The sequence below is a fragment of the Myotis davidii genome, unplaced genomic scaffold (assembly GCF_000327345.1).
Source record: "Myotis davidii unplaced genomic scaffold, ASM32734v1 scaffold228, whole genome shotgun sequence".
Lineage (NCBI taxonomy): Eukaryota > Metazoa > Chordata > Mammalia > Chiroptera > Vespertilionidae > Myotis > Myotis davidii.
In genome coordinates this window covers 4,306,000-4,321,838 of record NW_006300104.1, presented here as the reverse complement: position 1 = coordinate 4,321,838, position 15,839 = coordinate 4,306,000, and the positions used below count along the sequence as shown (strand labels likewise).

At 41.4% G+C, this 15,839-nt stretch overlaps 1 protein-coding gene across 6 annotated transcripts in view; it reads left to right on the top strand.

Moving 5' to 3' along the window:
- Nucleotides 1–7,274: 7,274 nt before the first annotated feature.
- Nucleotides 7,275–15,839, top strand: part of TRNAU1AP (tRNA selenocysteine 1 associated protein 1) — a 13,628-nt gene continuing 5,063 nt past the window's right edge. Inside the window, exons 1-7 of one of the 6 annotated variants that reach the window (XM_006776504.2) lie at nucleotides 7,279–7,371; nucleotides 7,756–7,903; nucleotides 7,989–8,041; nucleotides 9,794–9,925; nucleotides 10,911–11,030; nucleotides 14,002–14,164; nucleotides 14,630–14,663. In XM_006776504.2, the coding sequence (XP_006776567.1) occupies nucleotides 9,846–9,925; nucleotides 10,911–11,030; nucleotides 14,002–14,164; nucleotides 14,630–14,663 (397 nt within the window). In that variant the 5' untranslated portion in view covers nucleotides 7,279–7,371; nucleotides 7,756–7,903; nucleotides 7,989–8,041; nucleotides 9,794–9,845. Of the gene's footprint in view, nucleotides 7,372–7,755; nucleotides 7,904–7,965; nucleotides 8,042–9,793; nucleotides 9,926–10,910; nucleotides 11,031–14,001; nucleotides 14,165–14,629; nucleotides 14,664–15,839 lie in introns of all 6 variants that reach the window. The other 5 variants (XM_015572297.1, XM_015572296.1, XM_015572301.1 and 2 more) reach the window with 5 other exon arrangements.

Here is a 15,839-nt window from a genome sequence, read left to right as displayed (position 1 = left end):
CATTCCCAGGCTGACCTCACCTGTGCTGACCAGTTAGTTTCCCCATTTCAGATCATCGCATTTCCTGAATAGCACTCCAGAACCCTGGCATCACCTCAAAGGTGGGGGCCAGGAGCCTATCACTGTCTCAGCAGTTGTGTGAATGAGGGCGGAGTTTGCCTGAAAGGGTATTTCCTGAAATTCAATCCTGTTGTGTCCTCCCCCAGAACTCTCTTTATAAAAATCCCGAGGTAGGAGAAGGAAGTGTTGCACATGTAGTGCTCCGAGTTTAGTACAGTTTAACATCCTCCCAGTAGGAGGAAACATTTTTGTCATTTTATTTATTTATAGATATAGTAGAGGCCCAGTGCACGAAATTTGTGCAGGGGGATGGTACCCTCAGCCTAGCCTGTGCTCTCTCCAATCCGGGACCCCTCAGGGGAATGTCCGACTGCCAGGGATAGGGCCTAAACAGGCAGTCAGACATCACTCTCACAACCCTGGACTGCTGGCTCCTAATCGTTTACCTGCCTGCCTGGTCACCCCTAACTGCCCTTCCTTACCCACCACCCCACCAGCCTGATAGCCTCTCACTGCCTCTGCGTGCAAGCCTAATCGCTCCTAACTGCTGGCCTGGTCACTCCCAACTGCCCCCCCCCTCTGCTGGCCTGGTTGCTCCCAATTGCCCCCTGCTCTGTTGGCCTAGTCTCCCCTCAATGCCCCCCATCAGCCTGGTTACCCCTTACTCCCACCACCAACCACTAGCCTGATCGCCCCACAAGCCTGCTGTTCAGTTGTTTTATAATCCCACACTAACCCCTTGCCGGGCTGGTCAAAGACAGCCATCTTGTGAGTATTAATTTGCATATTACCTCTTTATTATATAGGACTTTTATTGATTTCAGAGAAGATGGAAGAGGGAGAGATAGAAATATTCATGATCAGAGAATCATTCATCAACTGCCTCCTGAGGAAGGAGCCTACAACTCAGGCATGTGCCCTTGACTAAAATTGGACCCCAGTCACCTCAGTGCAGGATGATGTTCTTGCCACTGAGGCAAAACAGCTAGGACCACTTTGTTATTTTTCATTGTTTTTAATATTTGCACATACAGTTTCTAGAGCAATTATGAGTTTTTATGAATGCAGTTAACACCACCAAGATGATGGAAAACATTCCATCAATTCAAAAGAACACAATCATGGTGGCTGTTTATATGGATTTGTTAGAGGTTCTTCTAAACCTTTAACCTTTTTCTTTTATTTAAATGTGTTTTTTTTATTGATTTCAGAAAGGAAGTAAAAAGGAGAAATCGAAACTTCAATGACTAGAGACAATCATTGATTGGCTGACTCCTGCATGCCCCCTACTGATGATCAAGTCTGCAAGCCAGGCTTGTGTCCTGACTGGGAATCAAACCATGACCTACTGGTTCATAGGTCAACACTCAAACCATGCAGCCATACCACCCAGGCCAAACCTTTACCTTTTCCAGAATGAGATGTAGTGGATCACCATGTTATCTTCACCCTGGCCAGGTAGCTCAGTTGGTTACAGCATGACAAGGTAGCAGGATAAATCCCAGGTCACACAAAAATCAACCAATGTAGAAATAAGTAGAACAGAGTACTGTTTCTTCCTCTCTATACCAATTATTTAAAAAACAAAACAAAACATAAAAGAACGCTCTAGCTCAGTGGTTCTCAACCTTCCTAATGCTGCAACACTTTAATACAGTTCCTCATGTTGTGGTGACCCCCAATTTCATTGTTAAAAATTGAACATAATTAAAGCATAGTGATTAATCACAAAAACAATATGTAATTATATGTGTTTTCCGATGGTCTTAGGCGACCCCTGTGAAAGGGTCGTTCGACCCCCAAAGGGATCGCGAGCCACAGGGTGAGAACTACTGCTCTAGCTGGTTTGGCTCAGTGGTTAGTGAGTAGGCCTGTGCCTTGCAGGGTCCCAGGTTCGATTTGGTTTAAGGGTACATGCCGGGTTGCAGGCTTGATCCCTAGTAGGGGGCGTGCAGGAGGCAGTCGATCAATGATTCTCTCTCATCATTCATGTTTCTCTCTCTCACAATCTCCCTTCCTCTCTGAAATCAATAAAAATATATTTAAAAATAAAAAGTAGAAGAAAGTCATACTCTATCACTAAGAACAATTTCTTTGGAAAAGAGACTCTGACTTTGTTTTCCTGCTTGGTTTGTATTCTTTGAACATATTCCTAAATTTATGAACTTCAGTTGATTCATAAAGGAGATAACTATTCAAGGAGTAAATGATTAGAAATCATAGACATATCACTTTTTGGAAATGCACCAGTACCCTCTAGGAAATATTTCAGTATTTAGATAACAAGAAAGGCAAAAGCTATTCCAGACACTTGGTTAAAGGCCTTGCACTCCCTGCCAGGCCTAGAGATATGTTGTGGAAAAGAAAATGTCCATCATCACAGAGCTACTCCATGACCATGATGAATCAATACAGAAGCAAAGGCATTCATGTCTGTATACCTGATGAAAGAGAACAGTTTTCCGAAGAATAAAAATCCAGAAACAGTCTGTTTGAAAGCTATGTCTGCTGTTACCATAGTAAGTTACTTAACCTCTCTGTCTCCTTCACTTTGACTACAAAAATGGAGATGATTATGGCACCTACTTCATAGAGTTATGGTGAAGATTAAATGAGTTAATTCACATTCAGCATTTAGAATTGTGTCTGGCATATAGTATGTGCACAGTAAATATAAGCAGACTGTGATCCATTAGGTAATAAATACTTTAAAATCACTTTTTAAAATCACAAAAATTTCTGAGTGAAATACTGTTATTAGGGAAGCTTGATAACTATCTTAAAATTACACAGCTATTAAATGACAAGCCAGGACTCAAAGTCAGTCCTGTCCTCAAAGCCATGAGTGCCCTTAACTTTTATGCTATTCATTTAAAATTTTATTTAAAGAGACACTACTCTGTACTCCTATTCTAGCTTCCGATGAAAAAATCCAGACATAGTCCCTCCTCTCATGGAGTTTACTGCATTCTAATGGGGGAATGAGGCAATGAATTATGTAAACAAAACAATGCAGAAAATGTTTTCAGATAGTGGTGCGCCATTGCCTCCAGTTTCTTCTTTCTCTTTGGTGAGGGGGTGTGTGTCTTAATTTTTTTCAGGGTTCTAGTTAGAAATGAGAGGATTCCTTTATTAATTTGACAATGGTTATTGAGTACTTACTCTGTGCCAGTTACTCTACTAAAGCAGCTTGCTAAAACATCAGATGGTTGAATATATAGATGAGAAATATGAAGTACGGTCAATCCGACTCTTTGGTTAACACGTACTTTGTGTATTCAGAACCTCAATACCCAGGGGTTGATTTTCTCACTGGAAAACCATGGTGGCCTAAATATTTTTCTTGCTGCTATAGACAGAAAACCCCAGAAAATGAGCTCCTAGTGGGAAAATTCATTCTGTAATACCTTCTACCATTTAAAATACTGACATAGTTTCTCACATTTTAATCTTTATCGAAGTAAGATTTGGAACTACTCTTCTACCCATGATTACTAAACTCTGCTGTTTCTTATGGTGGTACTTACAGACATATTGCATTTACATCCTGCCTCATTTGACAAAGACTTTTAGTGGCTTACAAGAGTACTATAGGATAAATAAATGTAAATTTAAAAACCAAGACCAGAGAAAATAAGGCAAAAAGATAAGACCCAAGGGAAACTAATATGCAGTAGAACATAGTACTTTAAAAATAATGCAGTCAGTGATTGCACAAATTGTACTTAATACCACAAAAATATACACTTAAAAATAAATTTTATGTTATATATATTTATTTTTATTTTTAAATATGTTTTTAGTTCAGAGAGGAAGGAAGAGGGAGAGAGAAAGAGAGAGAGAAACATCAAAGAAGAGAGAGAATCATTGATCGGCTGTCTCCTGCACACCCCCTACTGGGGATCAAGCCTGCAACCGGGCATGTGCCCTTGACTGGAATTGAACCTGGGACCCTTTAGTCCAGTGGTTCTCAATCTGTGGGTCGCGACACCTTTGGGGGTCAAATGACCCTTTCACAGGGGTTGCCTAATAAAACAATAAAAAAAAATGCAATGACATACATGCAAATATTTAGAGGAAGGGAGGCCATGAGGCATGGTGGAACTGAATTCACCCACATTTACAATTTTTAAAAATATGTTCTTATTGGTTTTTAGGAAGGGAGAGGGATAGAGAGTTAGAAACATCAATGAGAAACATCGATCAGCTGCCACCTGCACACATCCTACTGAGGATGTGCCTGTAACCAAGGTACATGCCCATGACTGGAATCAAACCTGGGATCCTTCAGTCTGCAGGCTGACGCTCTATCCATTGAGCCAAACGGTTAGGACTATATTTATTTTTTTAAAGATTTGTTTTTTCAGTGAAGGGAAACATTTGCCACTGAACCAAACAGCTATGGCATGTTATGTATATTTAACCACAGTTCTTAAAAAAAAAAAAAAAAAAATGACCTGGGTAGTGTTGCTCAGTAGTTAGAGCGTCTGCACAGGAAGGGTCTCAGGTTCTATTCCTGATCAGGGCACATACCTGGGTTGCAGGCTATGTCTCTCTCACATTGATGTTCCTCTCAGTGTGCCCCCCTCTGTTCCTATCTCTAAAAATCAATAAAAACATGTTATCTGGTAAAGATTTTTTTTTAAAAGGAACAAACTACTTCCATAGTGACAACATGAATGAATCTCAAAGGCATTACGCTATATGAAAGAAGCCTTACTGTATGATTCCACTAATTGAAAATTCTACAATATACAAAATTCATCTGTGGTAGAAATAACTCATGATCTAGAAGATTTGTGCATTTCATTGCATATAAACCAAAAGAGAAAAAAACTGTAAATGATAATTGAACTCTAGGCAACAATATTCATGTTAAAGTCATTGAGGCAAGTACACCAATATCTGCAACTTACTTTGAAATGTATCAAAAAAATAAGGATGATACATGGGTAGAAGGATGGATAGTTGGATAAAATAGTATGATAAAATATTCATTGCAGGTGAAGCATGTGTGGGTTTTTGCTGTAGAGTTATTTCAATTTTTACGTTGGGAATTTGTCATAATATAATGTTGGGTAAAGGATGTAATCACGCTATCCTGAATTCAAATCCAACCTTTGGCATGTACCAGCTGTGTGCTTTACGGCGTATTGTATAATCCTATTACGTCGCAGTCTTCTCATATAAATGGGTGTAATGCTTTTTTTGCCTCACAGAGTAATGTGAGGATTAGTTGAGATGGTGCATGTGAAGTGTTCCACAGTGGCTGGCCCTAAATGAGTGATCAGTTCTCGCAGGTGGTGGTCTTTACATCTGTGAGCCTTAAGATTCCACACACAGATTTGGCCCACCATTTTTCTTAACATCAGCAATCATTTATGGAGCTCATAGACTATTCTGTGATCCTTGGGCTTAGGTATTGCTCTTGCCCATACCTCCTTGGTAAGATCTAAAATAGTATTTCCAGAAAAGTTGGGATTCTTTCACTGGTGATAGCTGTAAGGTTGATGTTAAGGAAGTTAACAGTTGTCAGTATCTTTTAGTAGAAAGAAGGTATAGCCACATCCTCCTAGCAATGCTATTAAAATCAGAACACTAGGAACCTCATGGTTATCCCCCAGTACGTAAGGTCCGTGGTTTACTTTATCTAACTAGATTGTAAGTTTCTTGAGGATAGAAACCATGTTCTCCAACTCTGTGTCAGCCTCTGGAGGTGATTTAAAAATGTTTTAAGCCCTAGCTGGTTTGGCTTAGTGGATAGGGTCCCAGTTTCGATTCCAGTCAAGGGAACGTGCCTGGGTTGTGGGCTCAATCCCCAGAGGGGGGTATGCAGAAGGCAGCCAATCAGTTCATCTCTCTCTCTCATCATTGATCTTCTATCTCTTTCTGCCTCTCCCTTCCTCTCTGAAATCAATACAAATATTTTAAAAAAACTTTTAAAGTTTTAATATGAAAAATTTCAAACAAACCTACAAAGATAGTATAATGAATCATCATACAGCCACCATCTAATTTCAACAATTATTAACATGTTGCCATATTTTGCTTATTTATCTAAATCTATCCTTTTTTTTCCCAGAGCGGGAAGGAGAGGGAGAGATAGAAACATCAATGATGATAAAGAATAATTGATCGGCTGCCACCTGCACACCCCCCACTGGGGATCTAGCCCGCAACCTGGGCATATGCCCTGACCGGGAATCAAACCATGACCTCCTGATTCATAGGTCAATGCTCAACCACTGAGCCATACCAGCTGGGCTAAGTCTATCTTTAGAAAGATTTATAGATAGATGATTTCTTTTTGCTGAACCATTGGAAAGTAAATTACAGGCATTGTGACACTTCACTTCTAAATATTTAAGCATTCATTGCCTAAAACTGGACATTCTCTTAGATAACCACATGCTCATATCACAGTAAGAAAGTTAATAATGATATATCATATATTGGCCAGTCTTTAAATTTTATAATTGTTCCCAGACTATCTTTTTCAGCTTTTTTGGTTTGCTTTTTAATGAATTGGGATGTAATCAGAGATCAGATATTGCATTGCACTTAGTTTTTTACTCTACACTTTTCAGTGTAGAAAAGTCCACCTCTTTTCTCATAAACATTGACTTTTTAAAGAGGAAAACTAATTGTCTTACATAAGGTCCTACATTCTGGATTCTGGTCCTATATTCTGGATTTCTTTGTTTCTTTGTGTTTTACTTGTTCTGTTTCTAATATTTCCTGTAAACTTAAGGTTTGATTGGATTATATTAAACATTTTTGGCAAAAGTACTTCATAGGTAAAACAGTACATAAGTGTTTACTAAGTCTGGGACTGGCCCAGATGGACAGTCGTTATATATATAGGACAGATGGGGAAATAACCTTTTTTAAAAAAGAGAGAGAGAGATAGAAACATCAATGATGAGAATCATTGATGGGCTGCCTCCTTGCATACCTCCTACTGGGAATCGAACCCACAATCCGGGCATGTGCCCTGACTGGGAATCGAACTGTGACCTGGTTCATGGTCGATGCTCAACCACTAAACCACGTAGGCCGTGAACAGTTCCTCTATTTGTAAGCTCTGAACTGGAATTTGGCAGGGAACAAAAACAATGTGGGCTCTGGTTAGAAAAACACTTTTCCCTCCCTTCAGTCTCACATCCGGGAACCGCATCTTTAACCATTCTCTCTGTTTTCTTTCTTTCCAGGATCCCAGCTGGTTACTGTTTTGTAGAATTTGCAGATTTGGCCACAGCCGAGAAGTGTTTGCATAAAATTAATGGGAAACCCCTTCCAGGAGCCACACCTGTAAGGACACTTAGATAATGATGATGTTGCCATTTTTATTGTTACCAGTAACTGTCATTTATTGAATCCCTACTATATATTTATATTATTTTATTTAATTCTGTAACAACCCTGAAGAGTAGGCATTGTTATCTTTGACAGCCTGGGAAACTGAAGCTCAGGTGAGTGGAATAACTTGCCCAAGGCAAAACAGGTAGTAAGTGGCAATGCCAGGAAGCAAAATGAAGATTGTTTGACCCTGAAACTCATGCCCTTTCCACTCTGCACCTCTGCCTCTCTTGATGGAAGACTTGAAACTAGATCTCTTGCTGGACTGAGAAAGTAGGACAGGCTGGCAGAAGTGAGGACACATTTCAAGAGAGTTACATTTTGCTCTTCCCACAGTTACTTAGCTCCCAGCTGCACCAAGCTGGCACACGGGGGCTCATAGAACCATGGAGCTGGCAGTGCCCTTAGCGGTCATCCGTGCAACCCCCTCATTTTATACAGGAGAAAAAGCTGAGGCTTAGAGAGGGGGAGATGTTTTGGCAAGGTAATTTATTTCAGTTTTTTTCAAATATTGTTTGACTCTTAAAACACCTTTCTCTGTTTTAGTTTGTTTGTTTTTAAATTTCCAGGCAAAACGTTTTAAACTGAACTATGCTACTTATGGGAAACAACCAGATAACAGGTAAGTACAGAGTAGCCCCGACCTAGCTTCAAGCCCCAGGAAATGCCTAGAGAGAGACAAGATGTGTCACTGTGCAGGTCACCACCAAAGGGGAGGATAGGGGGTTGAGTTTGGCTCCACTTTGCCTCCCTCCTGAAGGAGGGCACCTTACTGTTATGCTTCATGTGGAGGCCTGTGTCTTCTCTGTATTTGGTCTCTTTCTAGCCTTCTACCCCATTACTTCCCATAGTGTAGAGGTTTTATTCCATAATAATTGACTTGTTGTAGAAATATAATTTTTTTAAATATATTTTATTGATTTTTTATAGAGAGGAAGGGAGAGGGACAGAGAGTTAGAAACATCGATGAAAGAGAAACTTCCATCAGCTGCCTCCTGCACACCTCCCACTGGAGATGTGCCCGCAACCAAGGTACATGCCCTTGTCCGGACTCGAACCTGGGACCTTTCAGTCCGCAGGCCAATGCTCATTTTCCTGAAACTCTACAATTTTTTTATAAAAATATATTTTATTGATTTCTTACAGAGAGGAAGGGAGAGGGATAGAGAGAAAGAAAGATCGATGAGAGAGGAAGTCATTGATTTGCTGCCTCCTGCACAGCCCCCACTGGGGATGGAGCCCACAACCTGGGCATGTGCTCTGACTGGGAATCGAGCTGGCGACCTCTTGGTTCTTGGGTCGACGATGCTCAACCTCTGAGCCACACCAGCCGGGCATATAGCAGTATAATTTGATTCAGCATTTCAGGTTGCTGTGTGAAAACTTTAAAACAGTGTATCAAAATCTTTAGAAAGATTTGTACCCACTCACCTCCATAATTCTGCTTCTCAGAATTTATTCATCATGTGGGTAAGATTAGCCCAAAGGTGTTAATTGAAATGTTATGTATAGTGGGCAAAATTAGGGGAAAACCAAATCTAATAATAGGGAAGTGGTTTAAATTACAATATGTGCATTAATAGAAGTGCAATATATCCGTTAATAAGTCATGTTGTAGCAGAATAATGACATGTCAAGATGTTGGCTAAGTTAAAAGTGAAAAAATGCTATCAGAAAAAAAGTGGTCTTTTACAGAAAGAGTTGGATGACCCTTATTCTAAAATTTGTGGGATTGCATTTAGCTAGGTTTTAAGGTGTTTAGTAGATAATATCCAGTTCTCATTCTCTCTGTGTTTCACCATTTAAGTTAAAAGTATGCAATGATGCCCTGGCTGGTTTGGTTCAGTTGTTAGAGTGTTGGCCCTCACACTGAAGGGTCTCGGGTTCGATTACTGGTCAAGGACATGCACCTGGGTTGCAGGTTTGATCCACAGCCCTGCTTGGGGCGTGTGCGGGAGGCAACCAATGGATGTGTCTCTCATATTGATGTTTCTTTCTCTCCCCACACCTTTCTTCCATTCTTATCTAAAAGCAATGGGAAAATATCCTCAGGTAAGGATTTTTAAAAATGCAATGACTGCAAAATACCTAGTTTTATATTTTGAGTACCTCTGACCTCAACCTCCACCTGCACTCATGTAATCCTTGGAGCCAGACAACTTTTGTGCAGTGGACGGATGAAGGACTTGGGTGGAGCAGGCAACTACCTCCATACCTTCTGCCGGGACTGCCAAATGAAACAAATAGGACCTGGTTAAGGACCCACCAGATGTGTCATTCCCTAAAAAGGCTAAGAAAGGGTTTACCTAGAATGGGCCAAAAGAAGTTGTCAGAACGAAGGTCTTTGTCTCTGAATCTTGTTCTCTCCTCTCAGCCCTGAGTACTCCCTCTTTGTGGGGGACCTGACCCCAGACGTGGATGACGGCATGCTGTATGAATTCTTTGTCAAAGTCTACCCCTCCTGCCGGGGAGGCAAGGTGGTTTTGGACCAGACAGGCGTGTCTAAGTAAGGCCTTCCGTGTTACTGATGCTCACCCTGTTAGTTTCAGCATTTTTCTCATGGATTGAGGTGTCATAGAAAGGTCATGTAGTGTGGTAGTTAAGTGCACAGGTTCTAGAACCAAACTGCCTGGGTTGGAATCCTTGCCCCAGGACCGGCCAGGTTTAGTACAGGAGACAGTTACTGAACCTCTGAGCCCATTTCCTCATCTATGAAACAGGACTGATTCATAGTATCTGCTCACAGGGGCAATGTAAGGATTAAATGATGTAATATAACTAAAGCAGTAGGAAATGCTGTATAGGTGTTTGTATTGTATTATTTTTACTTAAAAAGTGGAAAAGCCTCAAAAAAAACGCTCATTCTTTGAAGTCTGAGAAACTTGGATTTGAATCCTGCTTCTACTGTGACTTTGGGCAGATTGGTAAACCTTTCTGAACTTAGTTCCCTCTTCAGTAAAATGTGGATACTACATCACATTGTTGGGCCGTTCAATGAGGTAACCCTGGACAAATGCTCAGCACAGTGTCTGGGAGATAGTGTTCATTAGATATTCGCTATCATCCATCTATTCCCCCTGGGAGAAGATGAGTTCAGGAGATCAAGAACCTTGTCTGCTTATGACTACCAAGACCTAGTGCATATAGACAGACTCAATAAATATTTGCTGAGGGAACTATTACTACTGCTGTTACCGTAATGAAAGTAGTATTTCCTAGTAGATATGGTAGGGAAGTTACTGTTTGGGCAGGAGACTCATCAGTGAAAGTGGAGAGAGAGGTGAACTGAAGGTGGGGATTCCTGTAGATCTCAGGGTCCTCCAGTGCTTGAATCTCACATTGCTCTGGACACGCCTCCCCGATGGGGCTCTCATTCCTGCCCACATAGTTTGATGGACTCTCTATCCCTTTGAGCCCCTTTTCCATTCTTAGACTTGACCTTCATTCCGTTTGTGATCTATACATCGTGTGTGTGGTGTTTTTTCCTGCAGGGGCTATGGTTTTGTGAAGTTCACAGATGAACTGGAACAGAAGCGAGCCCTGACAGAGTGCCAGGGAGCAGTAGGACTGGGATCTAAACCAGTGCGGCTGAGTGTGGCAATCCCTAAAGCGTGAGTCCTGTGCTGACAGGGAAGGTAGAGAGCCTCTGGACTGACCCCCACCTGATACTCCTCACCTGTTTGTTGATCATCAGAGCATCCACATGCTGGATGGGAGGCTATAGAGAGATTCAGTTCACTCACAAATAAGGAATGCCTGAGATTCGCCAGGCTGTTTGCTGGGTGTTGGAGATGAATGAGCATAACCCTCCAGGAGCTCATGGTTGGGGGGAGAGCTCTGACCTGGAAGACAGATACATTCAAACATTGCTGATAGCAGTGCTGGAGAAGCAGTTTGGTACCACATACGTAATGCCCCCGCTCTTTGCTCCGTAGTGCCACTGTTAGACATTGACCCAGAGATTAAGAATTGAACAGAAGGAAAAATTTACACCCAATTTTAGGCTTATTTATGTCAATGAACCTATAAACCTGTGACTGTCCCATGCCATGGGAATGGCCGAGAATTAATGATCCAAACACTCTATAGACTAGTATATACATCACTATTGCACCTGTCATGCTAGGCAGAAAACAACTCCAAGCAGGTTTCTCACTCAGATGTAAGACAACTTTTTTCTTCATAGAATCTTCATCCTTTGACCAAAGCAGTAATTGTCTATTAGGGGCAATTTTTGTCCCCCAGCGGCCATTGGCAACATCTGGAGACAACTTTAGTTGTTACAACTCAGAGAGGGTATTACTGGCATCTAATGAATAGATGCTCTAAACATCTGAGGACAACCCCCACAACAAGCACTTATCTGCTCCCCTCCGTCTGCCAGCGTCAGTAATGCCAAACGGAAAAGCTCTTCCAGAGATACGAGATGGGCTGCTGCTTTAGGGTGGGGCTTCCAAGTGACCATGTTTTCACAGCAGCAAGGATTTGCAGGTTCCTTATGGCTTGTGCTTTTAACACAGAGAAGATCAGCCTGAGTGATTTCTCCCCCAAAGTGTTATTTTTTTCTAAACTCTATTATATATATGAAAACATTAAAGAAGCTATTTAAAAGAAAGAAATTTCCTCATTACCCTCAAGTGACTAACTATAATTTCTGAGTTTGTTTCCAGCTCCTCCTTAGCTATCCATGACATATACATATACATATACAATACATATACATACACATACACATATACATGCACACACTACATATCAGTCAGTTTATATGCTGTAGATTGATTTCTTTGTTCATTTCACAGTAACAGTGCTCCTTTCCCCCCAGTTTACTCAATATACACACTCACTTTTCCATATAGTTGCCCAATCATCATTATATTTTTACCGCAGGTAATCATTCTGGTTGTATGTTCTGACAGAGTCCCTTCTGCAGAGAGGTTATATTCTGTTACATCTAGCTCTTCACTGAATGTTGACAGTATTTGGTGCCTGTTTCTAGGCTGTAGGAATTGAGGGAGGTAAGAGTTCCCTTTGAGCTAGACTGTAAGAGCTGAGTGTGGAGAGACTGTAGCTTCAAGTACCTGAACATGGCAGGAGGGTGGTGGACCCTTGGAAGCACCATGGAAGGGGCATTATGGAGACAAAGTATTGTCAGTTTTCAGCCTGTCCCTGGGCAGGGAGAGGGAGTCATGCTGTTTGACATCATCGAGCCACCCTGTCAGGAGGTGATCAGATGTGGAGTCTCTCAAACTGCTCTGGCTGAGTCCTGCTCACCACACAGACATTGACTTTGCAAAGAACTTGGGAAGAGCTCATTCAGACTTGAGCATTTTGTGGTTCCTGTGATGGGGATTTCTGTGGTGGTTCAACTCCTGCTTATGACTTGGTTTCTTCTTTGGTTTCACTCCGAGATAGAATGCACCAATCATGAGGACGTCCCACGTCCCACACTATGTGACTGTTACGACTTTCCTTATAAACCAGCCTTTGCCTCCTGTGGGTGTTTGGGGTGCACCTATGGTAGACTCTGGCCCACCGAGTACAATGACTCTGGAGGAGCATTGTCATGTCTTCAGTTATGTTCTCTCATTCCTGTCAGCTGGGACTGCTGTCATACCTCAGGCCTTGTTCAGAAGTTTGAAAACATAAGCACTCACATGTACTTTGTTTGTGAGAGCAATGGGTCCTTTGCAGACTTGACATTGCCTTTGGTTAGCAGCTGGGGCAGCTGTACAATCAGAATAAGAAAGCTTTCCTCAGCCCTGACTGGCAAATGCAGGATGTAGGACACTTGAGTCTATCAGGCCAGCTGCTGTATGTAATGGTCTGGTGTTAGCATGAACCTTGTAGTTACATTCGGCTCCAATTGTGGGCCTGGTATTGAGTAAATCACTTAACCTTTCAGACTCAGTAGTCTTATCTGTATAATGGGAATAATACATAATTGCTGTATCATAGGATTGTGCAGGACTTAAAACAGGAGACCATATATGAAAAGTAATTGGCACAGCTCCTGAGTACCTACTCCATAAATGGTAGCTATGACTACAGTGATGACAATAAGGCTACTGGAGCACTTCTCTTAATTCTTTGTAGGGAAGAGGTGATTAGATATTTTGAAGTTTGAAAAGCTTTTTGGGTCATCCTAGATCTAGATTCTTTAGCCATGTTTACCTGAGCCTTTATGGGTGGTAAAAAGCAGACACACACACACACACACACACACACACACACACCCGCCCCCCAAGATCTTGGGAAGAGGAAAAGGTCAGTACTGACAAAGTTTGGTAACAGAGAGGAACGTAACCATTGAAAACTCCTATCTTCAAAGCATGGGCTGTGGAGCCAGACTGCCTGGCTTGAATCACGTTTAGCTGTGTAGCCTTTGACAAATTATGTAACCTCTGTGTACCTCAGTTTCCTCATCTGTAAAATAGGAATAATGTATACTTTTGCAAGAGATTGTTGTGGGGAGGAAATGAAATTAATCTGTGTAAAGTGCTTAGAAAAGTCCTTGTTCAGTTAATAAGTGTTATAGGAATGTTTGCTCACACTTGTTTATTTTTGGTTCTTTCTTCACAGTAGTCGTGTGAAGCCCGTGGAATATAGTCAGATGTACAGTTACAGCTACAACCAGTATTACCAGCAGTACCAGAACTACTATGCTCAGTGGGGCTATGACCAGAATACAGGCAGCTACAGCTACAGTTACCCCCAGTATGGCTATACCCAGAGCACCATGCAGGTAACCATGATTTGGCAAGTCTGCTCTCTCGGGTTTTGTCATCCTGTAGAGACATGGGTCATTCTCCAGGGTGGGATTGATAAGGACGGGGGCTTGGGCTTCAGCAAAAAAAATGGGGAAAGATGGAGCAACCTAGTTGCTCTTGTTAAAAATAAGCCATCCTGCCCTAACCGGTTTGGCTCAGTGGATAGAGCGTCGGCCTGCAGACTCAAGGGTCCCAGTTTTGATTCCGGTCAAGGGCATGTACCTTGGTTGCGGGCACATCCCCAGTGGGAGATGTGCAGGAGGCAGCTGATCAGTGTTTCTCTCTCATCGAGGTTTCTAACTCTCTATCCATCTCCTTTCCTCTCTGTAAAAAATCAATAAAATATATTTTTTAAAAATAATAAATAAATAAAAATAAAAATAAGCCATCCTTGTTATGGGCCAGGATCCCTCTCACCCAACCTCTCTGTCTCTTGACAGACATATGAAGAAGTTGGAGATGATGCTTTGGAAGGTAAGAAAGGAGCCCATCACTCATTCCTCTGTCAGCCATAATGCAGTGATTGCTTTGTGGCTGGCACTGTGCCTTTAGCTGGATGCTAAAGGAATGCATGGTGAATTCTGCCTAGAGGAACTTACATTCTAATGAGAGAGCCAGTGTATACATAATTCCAGTAAGAAGTGTGTGTGTCAGCCTAGGCCAGGTAACTAAGTTGGTTAGATCACCGTCTTGATATGCCAAGTTTGCAGGTTCAATCTCTGGTCAGGGCACATACAAGAATCAATGAATGGCCCTGGCCAGTGTGGTTCAGTTGGTTGGGCATTGTCCCATGCACCAAAATGTTGCTGGTTTGATTCCCAGTGGGAGGCATGGAGGAGGCAGCTGATCAATGTTTCACTCTCCCATCGATGTTTCTCTCTCGCCTTCTTCCTTCCTCTCTCTAAAAATTGCAGATGTTAATCACATCTACAAAATACCATCACAGCAACATTAGACTGGTGGTTGACCAAACAATTGGGCATCATAGCCTAGCCAAGTTTACACATAAAATTCAACTATCACACTATTAATAAATACAAATTAGAATATACCATGTTTCTATAAAAGTTCTTACAATGTTTATATGCTTTGAATCAGTAATTTTACTAGAAAGATTTTATCCCCAATGATAATCATCAGTACAGATAAATATCCAATACATGATATGTTAAAGAAAATGTATGTTTTAGATATATAATTCAATTTTGATACATTGCAAAATTATCACTGCACTAAATCTAGTTAAGTCATCTTATAGAGGGTGGGGCAAATACAGGCTGACGGTTGTTCATATGGAAAATAATACAAGTTAATAAATAATAATACAAACCCTGGCCAGTTTGTTGGGGTCGTCCTGTGGGTTGCAGGTTTGATTCCAGGTAAGGGCACATGTCCAGATTGTGGGCTTGATCCCCAGTCGGGGGCCTGCAGGAGGCAGCCAATCGGTGTTTCTCTCCCTTCCTCTCTCTAAATATCAATAAACTGTTCTTTCAAAAAATAATATAAAAAATACAATACAAAAAATAATAAACTTTTGCATACTCACAACTGTAAACCTTCTTTGCCCAGCCTATATAATTGGAAGAGTAAAATTCCATTAAATGATAGGGAATAACTTGCTTAGAATCTTAAAAATAAATTTTTAATTCA